This window comes from Diabrotica undecimpunctata, chromosome 3, assembly GCF_040954645.1.
Source record: "Diabrotica undecimpunctata isolate CICGRU chromosome 3, icDiaUnde3, whole genome shotgun sequence".
Classification (NCBI taxonomy): Eukaryota; Metazoa; Arthropoda; class Insecta; order Coleoptera; family Chrysomelidae; genus Diabrotica; species Diabrotica undecimpunctata.
The window spans coordinates 18,457,178-18,468,299 of NC_092805.1; the positions used below are offsets into that span (position 1 = coordinate 18,457,178).

Here is an 11,122-nt window from a genome sequence, read left to right on the forward strand (position 1 = left end):
GGTAAAATTTTCCCAGCGCCAAGTGCCGCAATATCTACTACTCACCACAAAAAACTTGAAGCATTTGAGATGTGGCTTTATAGAAGAATGCTGAGAATATCATGGACAGCAAGGATCACGAACAAGGAAGTTCTAGAAAAAATGAAGAAGGAACCAGAGATTGTGTTTACGATCAAACGCATAAAATTGCAATATCTGGGACACGTTATGAGAAATCAGCACCGTTACTCCCTGCTGCAGTCTATATTGCAAGGTAAAGTCAAAGGTAAGCGAGGACCCGGTAGAAGGAGAATATCATGGCTGCGGAATTCAGGAACATGGTTTAAGAAAACCTCAACGGAGCTGTTTCGAGCCGCAGCGAGCAAGGTCATGATTGCCAATATGATTTCCAACATCCGAAACGGATAGGAACCAGAAGAAGAAGAAGTATTAAATGCAAATGCAATTCATTGGCTTTTATTTGGGAATTCCACAAAATTTAATTGATAGCTACCTAAAACTATGCGAAAAGAATAATTTCTCTTTATTTGTTCTTGTTCCTTTAACATGGATAGTCAACTGTTCGTTGATTACGTTTTGAGCCAACGCGGACGAAAAATAATATATTTATATCATTTCAAATTTCAATTGTTAAATCAAATTGCCTTTTGTGGACTTGCTCGATGAAAGGATGTAAGGCTAAATGGCATACATTTAAACCATTATATTGACGAAACGACAAATGTAATATATTGTTGTAGTATTCAAAATTGAAGGGTAAAAATATTAAATGTACGATGAAATCAATATTTCAGAGATTATAGAAAATAAAAAAAAAACACTCCGAGCTGCCTGGAACTAACCAAAGGTAATCTTAGTCATAAATAATCTTTTGTATAAATATAACAAGTGAAATAGTGCGGGTACAATGAATAGAAGTTAACGATGGTTTTTCCCCATAAGCCATAAAGTGTTCCGTAAGCCGGATTTGCGCCGTGAAAAGGACAATAAAAATAGTTAATAAATAAATGATTGTTCGGAATATGTAAATACACAGTAGAAATTAAGTGTCCTTGTAGAAATAATATGAATTAGGAAAGTTTGTAGGTATTTCTGATTTTATGTGGGAGTGGTATGCAAATTTCTGATTGGCCGAGAATTTGGAAAGTGGTGATGGGTGTGTATAATGAAGGGTTGGATGAATGGATAGAGGAGATGAGAGAGTCAGTTAGTTCCAGTTTCTTAAAGTGAATGGTTGGTTTTCGAGGTGGTATCCAAGGGTAGTAAGTGATAAAGAATAAGTTGTGAGTTAGTGAAGTAATTGTGTCAGACGGTAGCTGCTCTGGTACAAATTTGTAAGTAAACTTTTCCTACTTGTATTCTACGTATCGCTGTTTATTTCTGAACGAGAGATTAAGTTTGGCGAGAGGAAAAGAGGCTGGCATCATTGAAGACACTAAATTGCAATATCTTGTTTAATATTGCCAATTCCATAGGAGGCTGCTGAGAACTGATAGTTCATCAGAGGAAGCCTTTCAACGGGAGAAACATTCATAATATATTAAATTTGAGAATTTTGGGTTAAAAAAATATTATATCATATTAGTAACGTGTGAATAAGTTGTCGATAGTCGAAGGAGATTAAATTTGTTCTAAAAGGGGACACGGAGCTGTGGAGAGAATTGGATAATTCATACAAATTTTTCTTGGTACAATCGTTATATCAAAATTGCATTAGGAAGGACACTAAATATTATTTGATTTGTTTATGTAGAATAATAAGCTGGATTTTAGATTGTAATTGTATTATATTATCCATGCATTATTGTAGGTTCACGTACGTAGAACGAATTTTGTTTGATAAACATTGTATGCTAATAATTTTTGGAGGTATTTTAATCAGTTTATTTTATTACATTATTTTCATATCATATTATGTTGTTTTATTACGTTACTCTTTGGACCTAATCCATCAGCTGTAAAGTATAGATATTGAAGCACGAGTAAAACCTGAGATAACAAAATTGAAAGGTGTGATATAAATCATCAATCAAAAATTTTAATAATGTTTTATATATATTTTTTGTAAAGTTTTAAAATTAAAAGTCTAGATATCACATTAATATATCTATATATATATATATATATATATATATATATATATATATATATATATATATATATATATATATATTAATGTGATATCTAGAATTTTAATTTTATTTTATTTTAATTTTAATGTTACATATATGGACACAGCTCAACCTCATAATTTTCCGTCTATTTCGATTTTGTGCCTCTTGCATCCTGTTGGGGAACAACCTCTACTTTATTAATTAAAAAAAAATGTAGTTTTTGAAACAATAAACTTTTTTTATAACGATGCTAATATGCTATACATCGTTTTAAGATCTTTAAATTAATCAGTAACTCATAACAGATACCTGGTAACGTTGTTTTACTATAAAAATTTTAAAAGCCAACTACAATATGTGATAGAAAAACAGACAACCAAATAGACGCTGGATAATAGAGAACGGAAAACTAATTTATGAAAAATTCTTAAAAGACACATTTAATACTAATATAAAATATGTACATATAACTAAATAATAAAAAGCCGTGTATTAAAACTACAATAATCAATAATATTAACACTATAAATAAATTTATACATATTTTTAAATTTTCATTTTCTTATAACCAAAAGGAACGGAACTAAAATCTTCTAAAAATTTTCTTTTTGTAGAATGTGGTCGATAATTTTTATGGATTTCCTGTGTTATGACTTGATGTTCTGTTGTTCGTCTAACTTGTTTACTTATGATTTTAATACCTTCCGACTTTACAAGTACCATCTTTTTAATAGTATCAAAATTAATTAATTGCGAGTTTAAATAATTAAGGGAAATTCCCTTAACTTTGCAACAAAATTTTTCGTCACCATTAGGAAGTATGTATTTATAAGCATAATTTTTGGGGCCTCCAGAAACGAACTCCGAAATATGACCACCACTTAGCTCATCAGTTAAATCACCAATACAGTCACCGGTAGGAAGATCAGGCAGACCGTCTCTGGAAATGTACACAATTGAATCGGTATCATAATATAAAGTACGCTCGCCCACCATGTCTAAATAGGAATACAGTTTGAGGCGGGCTAGAGCCGTAACGTATGAGGCCAGAACGACGTTTACAGTGGAAGACATTGAAAATGCTTCTTCCACATACTCCCACGTAACAACCAGTGTTTCCTCGTTTACAGGAACCACAGTATTTACATAGATCGAGGGATTAATCATCATAGCAAAGAATTCTTTAGGATTGTTTACAATAGAAGTTTTGGGAAGATTTTCTCGCTGTGCAAATTTACCCCAGAACGAATTAAGCATTAATTTAGCTAACGATCTAAGGCCAGGATTCGCCGTTATTTCGGTAAACTCTAACCGAACGTCTTCTATCTGGAGAAACTGTTCGATGTATCGGTTTTTTTCTTCGGCTGTTACACAACCACGGGGCCATCCTGAAGCTTGCTGCTTGATTTTGATGAATTTATTCATCATGTCGGAAAAGAGACCATTTTGATGTTTTGACAATTCACGGGTTTCGTACGACCAGATTTCGTAGGTCTCAACTATTTTGTAACCCTTTTCCAAAGCTTTTACAACTTCTTCAATTACCCATGTTCCTGTAAGTGACTTCTGTTCGTCGGAATGCTGACATTCTCCTTGCATAAAGTCCTCGCTGCATTTACGACAAAGAACAAACATGCATTTATTGTTTATTTTTGCGGGTAGAACAGGATGATAAAGGTTTGAGGAAGGAAGTACTTTACACTTTATTAAACCAGATACTCGTGATAAATCTATATGCCGGCATTCATCTCCTACAAAAATTTTAGGATGACCTAGAGGAAATTTTCCACGCTTACATACCCAAGGGTATAGGGAACAAACATCGACATATTTAATCTTTTCATTTTCTTGAGCCTTATAATACTCCACGGTGTTACCAGTACGACCACCATACAAAGCATCCCTAGCATTTATAGGTTGAGTTCTCATTAAGGGGTGATTCTCAGTAAATGATTTTATCTCAGCCGTCATAGTTTTTCTGAAGGCACACTCCCAGATTTCAACGACTTCATATCCCAGAGATTTTAGATATTGATTTTTGGCAGCAGTTCTGTCATAACGATTTTCCATGCAGTGTGAAGGATCGTCATGAAGAGGAGCCAATCTGTTTTCGGGATAACATTGGGGACAACCATGATAGTAACAACCCTGAAATTCAAACACGATATTTTCGTAAAGACCATCCACTTTACAAGTATTAATAACAGCCTCAAATCCTCGTGCAGCATGCTGTATTTTAATATTACGCTGTTTCTCTTCCCAAAGTAGCCACTGCAGAGCTATTTTTGACTGATTATCTTTAAAACGATAACCACCTTTAGGAATAAGACCTATTGTGTCAGATTGTAGAAAATTTCGCCTAAATACTTTACTACAAGTCGAGGCTACGGTAGTAGCTTCCATAAAAGGACAGACATTTGACGTATTCAATAATTGTTTCCTAAATGTAAGACAAGCCTGTGTTAATATCATGACATCGGAAATACAATAGTCAACGATCTCTTTCTGAAAATCAAAAACATAACCGTTAGCAACTTTAGCAGTATGCCAATTTATTAACTTATCACGTGCATCCTTCTTCAAATTATCGATATCATAGAATTTTAGAGAAGGTATAGGTCCGAGATAAGATTGATTTTCCCCTTTATTAAACAAATGTGGGAAATAGCCCTTTTTTAACTCTGTTAAACCAAAAGCTTTTGGTAAAGCTGACAAGGCCATAGGAAAATAATTAAGACTGTCGAGAAAACGGACATTCCCAACACTCATCGAAACTAACTTCGTACCCCGCATGATAAGATCAGGGGTTAAATCGGTCTTTGTGAGGATGTAATTCAACACGAACTGATTATCGAAACCCCCTCCGTTATGTGCCAAAACGACAACATTCTTAAATTTTTTCCTAATTTGAAAAACATATTCAATAAAAATAGAAATAACATTTTCGTTTAAAACATTTAGACGAAAACCGCATGTTTGACAAAACTGTAATTTTTCTTCCTGAAGACAATTGTAACATCGCTGACTAAATACACAGAGATTTGGTTCTTGAAGAAGTGAACCATCTAGCAATATTTTTTCCTGACGAGTCTCAAGATCATAAAAAATGAACAAAAAATCTTTTGAGGGAGGTTTACCAGAATCAGGCTGCATGTAACAAAGATGATCTGATGGGTAATTTTTACCACAAGTTTTACAGAAGATCTCCCCACAGATATGACTTTTAGTGTAGATTTTGTAACATTGCTTACACCTTTTAATTTTGTCACATATGTCGTTAATGTGAACGTTGAAACATACCTCACCATAAAAGTCCCGGCCGCATTTATCGCAGGGAACTTTAACAGCTTCTTTGGAACAAGCTGGTGAACGACGACATGCAAAGCACGTATCAACGCAGCTGTGTCCGTCTTTATGGTCGTAGGGTTGATAACATTTATCACAGAAATACGTACTGATAAACGCACTGGTCAGTGACCGAATTACATTAAAATGACCTTTATGAAAGAGAAGGTTTAATTTTGGTCCGTAAGTGTGCCCCTCATAAATGACATCACGTCCCTTAGTTCCATATCTATAGACCACAATCTTATAGTCTGTTAGATATGCCTGAAACTGTTGCAACTCAGGAATTCCAGCTCCCTCACTAGGAATAACAACACCAGACCTATCTATTAACTGCAATGCTCTTTCCCGTTGTATTTTCCCTCTATCGCGACATATTTTTGTAAGTTCAGGGTCTTTGTCAACGTAAGCTTTGGCTACAACCAAAGCGTATGCAAGGCATAGGTTATCGTTGTTTTTAATAACAACAATTCCTCGCCGTTTAGAACACTCCTCTTTAAATGAATTGTACTTACGACCTCTACCCTTTCCAGTAGGCATTTTTACGGTAGTAATACCAAGACAAAACGTTTCGGTGTTTAAACCGGTGCTGTTGCTCTGATATATGGAACTTATGTGGTTCCATATATCGTCAACTGTCACCTCTGAGGCTGGTTTTAACCTCATCCATCCCTGACCTCTAACGAAATCCTTGGAGCAAAAAGTGAAACCGACCTGATCATGTGGCAAAATATTTTCAGTACCCTTTCGAACAATATCCTCGATGGCCTTTTTAATCCAACTTACGGATTCCTCACCTGGCGGTACATCCTTAATTTTAAATTCCAGAGTTCGTCCCTGGACACCAAATTTACGGATTTTCGTGGTTTGATCTCTGACAATTAAAAACTTTTCCATTTTACGTATAATAAACTTATAAATTATTGTAAAATCAAAAAAATCAAAAAGTCAAATTTTTCAAAAAAAAAATTATTATACTCACCAAAGTACGTCTGAACACTAGAAATATCTGGAACAGACTAAATAAAATACTTTAACGTAGGGTATAAGGTAGACTTCTAGCTGGACGGAAAACTGAACGATAAGTCCAAAGGCCCCAAAAAGGTTTAGATTTATGTAAAAATGTGTAAGAATCAATCTAAAAGAGTAGATCTGTTTAAATTTATAAATTTGGTTACACCTTAAAAGTGGGTAACAGTGCTACACAAAACCAAACATGAAAGTAGTGGAAGAAGCGTTGTATTAATAAAAAAAAAACTATACCTCACTTGATCGTTTATTGTAGCGGCCACAATGCCTAAACCGTGCGATTGAAGAACTGCGTGAGATTGTCAGGATGTACTGCAGAAGTTAAAAACATGTGTGAAGTATGCAATATACCTAAGGCATATGAAGTAAAAAGCACATCAAAAAAAAAAATTGTAAAGATATTAAATACTATGGACCTAATATAAATGTCATATGCTATAAATATCACAAAAAAAAATTATGAGCCGAGAAAGAAGCCATTAATAACATGTTGCTAAAAGCTTTGAAAAAGGTTCAAAGTTCAAACTTTCCCGAATTATGTAATTTTAAATAATTCGTTAACAATTTATAATAAAAATACTAAAAAGTAACCTTTTGTAAAATATATGTAAGCATCAACACAGAACCCGGCACTAATAACATTAGGTCAAAATCGGGGTAAATGGATACCGTTTACCACTAAATTCTGGTCTATTAGTTATAAGGCATTTAAGAAATAGCAGTATCAATACGACAAAACTTGGTCCAGTATGAAATTTATGGTAAAATTACGGGGCGGTTTGTATTTATAAACAATTTAAAAAATTTAAGAGAAGGTGCATGTAAGAAGGAAAAGAGCTTTCCCAAAAAGTTTATTTATAGTGATTGTTAGAATTAATTAGGAAGTTTTAATTTGGTATCTTTTCTACTTAGAATTTATTTATTGGGAACAATTATTTACACAAGTAACACATCTCGAGAAAATTTATAAACGGACACTTTCGATAACCCTTTAAAATATATATTTACACAAGAATTTTCGCATTTAATATTTTGCGGTTAGTAGTGTATATTTCAATAGATATAAAGGACAAAAACGTTTATTAACATGTATAACAAAGTTGTAAAAGCACAGTAAAAAAATTGTCAAACTTTTCCGAAATAAAAGAAAAATTAATAAAAGTATAGTATTTCTTGAAGATATATTTAAAAGATTCGTAGCTTACTTGAAAAATGTTAAGATTTTTCACTAATATTTTCTCTTTTTTTAAATTTGTTTATCTATACATACCAATTAAAAACTGCATATATTTTAAAAACTATAACGATTTACCTTATGAACTCCCTAATAACTGTTAAGTAACCACATATACAATAAAATATATTTTTTAAACCTACAAAACAAGCAAATTTTCATGTGTGATATCATACAGCAAAATTAAAATACATTTACCGATTTACAAGAAATTAATCAACAGTTTGAATTTTTAAATTAAATCTTATTTGTGTAACCTGCCTTCATCAATTTGACACATTTGTAAAGAAATCACTATAAGGTAAAAAGTAAATGGCCTATAAATCAAATATATACACTTTGTAATACCTGTGACAAGATTTTCTCATCTCTGAGGTAAAACAGTTAAGTAGCATAAACGCCTAATTTAATTACGAATATTTATAAAAATCACGTTTTAATACAGTTAAACTAAATATATTTAACTGTCTCTGAATAACTTATTATTTTGTGACATGCATGGCCCTAACAACCCTAGTATGCAATTTCGAAAGGGTTAAGACAGCTTTTTTTCTTTGATCGTATTTATTAATTTTCTCGATTGAACGGTAACGTAGAAAAACTATAAAAATATATCCCTTTCTTTCTAACTCCTTTGTATACGTACAACTACTTTAAAGATTTTTCAAATATAAAAACCATCTTAGTCAAAAAAATTAAAAGCAATATTTTTTAATTATGTTTTAACAGAACGAAAGATTTTTAATATTAAAAAAAAAAAATTTCGTTCATTTTAATTAATTCGGTAGTACTAATATAGAATACCAAATAACGAGTAAACTATAATAGGTATCTAAATATAAAACCCAAGACCAATTCCAAGAAATTCCTATATAATTTTAAAATGTTCATTTCCAAGATCCATTTATAGCATGGTTAGAACTAATTAAAAATGTATAATTTAATATTATCTTGAATTTAATGGTTAGTTAGGTATTAGGAATAGAAATAGGTACCTATGGGCGATAATTGAGAGATTTATTAATAAATCTAAACTTTTGGGAACTCCACTACGTATGACCTTTTTAGAAGATTTGGTTACAAAAGAATTTACACTATTTTTATAGTCATTAATTATATATATATATATATATATATATATATATATATATATATATATATATATATATATATAAAAGTATCTTAACTTATTTGAAGAAATTGATGGATGTATTAGTACTTTTCAAAAGTTGTAACTGCAAAGTTAAAATTTGGCCAAATTACCGAAATAAAAGAAAAATATTGAAAGTATATAATTTTATGAAGATATACTGAAAAGATTCAAATCTTACTTAAAAGTGTAAGATAATATTTTCTTTGTTTTATAGTTTATTAAAATTTATTAACCTTTACATACCAATAAAACAAACGGCATATTCAAAAAAACTATAACAAAGATTTACCTTAACGCACTCACTAACAATTATTACCAAGCAGCCACAAATAAAATAAAGATATTTTAAGTAAACAAAAAAAAATAAGAACAGTTATCACCGTCAACGCGTTAATTATTTCTACAAAACCAATTATTATTCGAAGTAAAATATCATTTAGCTTACCTTTAATAAAAAATTCACTAAATCACTAGGTTTGTTACTTTACCACAAAATACTAATTAGAACTCATACCAAATATCGACTATTGTTTTATATATAGGTTAAGAATACAACTTGTTATGACAAGAAAAGTGGGGTGAATGTATTCAAACGCATGTGCTCCTCAAAATGCGGGATGCAAAAGTATTAGTATCCATGCCATTGACCTCCTCCTCATTTTGCCCATACACACTACTTTTGCATCTCGCATTTTAAGGATTTTAAGAATTTACTTCGAATAATAATTGGTTTTGTAGAAATAATTAACGCGTTGACGGTGATAACTGTTCTTATTTTTTTTTGTTTACTTAAAATATCTTTATTTTATTTGTGGCTGCTTGGTAATAATTGTTAGTGAGTGCGTTAAGGTAAATCTTTGTTATAGTTTTTTTGAATATGCCGTTTGTTTTATTGGTATGTAAAGGTTAATAAATTTTAATAAACTATAAAACAAAGAAAATATTATCTTACACTTTTAAGTAAGATTTGAATCTTTTCAGTATATCTTCATAAAATTATATACTTTCAACATTTTTCTTTTATTTCGGTAATTTGGCCAAATTTTAACTTTGCAGTTACAACTTTTGAAAAGTACTAATACATCCATCAATTTCTTCAAATAAGTTAAGATACTTTTATATATATATATATATATATATATATATATATATATATATATATATATATATATATATATATATATATATATAATGACTATAAAAATAGTGTAAATTCTTTTGTAACCAAATCTTCTAAAAAGGTCATACGTAGTGGAGTTCCCAAAAGTTTAGATTTATTAATAAATCTCTCAATTATCGCCCATAGGTACCTATTTCTATTCCTAATACCTAACTAACCATTAAATTCAAGATAATATTAAATTATACATTTTTAATTAGTTCTAACCATGCTATAAATGGATCTTGGAAATGAACATTTTAAAATTATATAGGAATTTCTTGGAATTGGTCTTGGGTTTTATATTTAGATACCTATTATAGTTTACTCGTTATTTGGTATTCTATATTAGTACTACCGAATTAATTAAAATGAACGAAATTTTTTTTTTAATATTAAAAATCTTTCGTTCTGTTAAAACATAATTAAAAAATATTGCTTTTAATTTTTTTGACTAAGATGGTTTTTATATTTGAAAAATCTTTAAAGTAGTTGTACGTATACAAAGGAGTTAGAAAGAAAGGGATATATTTTTATAGTTTTTCTACGTTACCGTTCAATCGAGAAAATTAATAAATACGATCAAAGAAAAAAAGCTGTCTTAACCCTTTCGAAATTGCATACTAGGGTTGTTAGGGCCATGCATGTCACAAAATAATAAGTTATTCAGAGACAGTTAAATATATTTAGTTTAACTGTATTAAAACGTGATTTTTATAAATATTCGTAATTAAATTAGGCGTTTATGCTACTTAACTGTTTTACCTCAGAGATGAGAAAATCTTGTCACAGGTATTACAAAGTGTATATATTTGATTTATAGGCCATTTACTTTTTATCTTATAGTGATTTCTTTACAAATGTGTCAAATTGATGAAGGCAGGTTACACAAATAAGATTTAATTTAAAAATTCAAACTGTTGATTAATTTCTTGTAAATCGGTAAATGTATTTTAATTTTGCTGTATGATATCACACATGAAAATTTGCTTGTTTTGTAGGTTTAAAAAATATATTTTATTGTATATGTGGTTACTTAACAGTTATTAGGGAGTTCATAAGGTAAATCGTTATAGTTTTTAAAATAT

At 30.6% G+C, this 11,122-nt stretch overlaps 1 protein-coding gene and 1 long non-coding RNA gene across 2 annotated transcripts; both read right to left on the reverse strand.

Annotated features, from left to right (window-relative positions):
• Nucleotides 1-2,660: 2,660 nt before the first annotated feature.
• LOC140435691 (uncharacterized) lies at nt 2,661-6,356 on the reverse strand. Its single transcript, XM_072524411.1, has one exon. The coding sequence runs from the start codon at nt 6,354-6,356 to the stop codon at nt 2,661-2,663; it is 3,696 nt and encodes a 1,231-aa protein (XP_072380512.1).
• Nucleotides 6,357-6,447: 91 nt separating this feature from the next.
• On the reverse strand, nt 6,448-9,518 carry LOC140436510 (uncharacterized). Its single transcript, XR_011950289.1, has 3 exons — nt 9,321-9,518; nt 6,723-6,800; nt 6,448-6,597 (listed from the first exon to the last, which is right to left on the reverse strand). It is a non-coding gene; the product is annotated as an uncharacterized lncRNA (long non-coding RNA).
• Nucleotides 9,519-11,122: the final 1,604 nt, after the last annotated feature.

What these genes read in the sequence shown, in the direction of transcription:
- LOC140435691 (XM_072524411.1), bottom strand. Translation starts at nt 6,356, where the DNA reads ATGGAAAAGTTTTTAATTGTCAGAGATCAAACCACGAAAATCCGTAAA.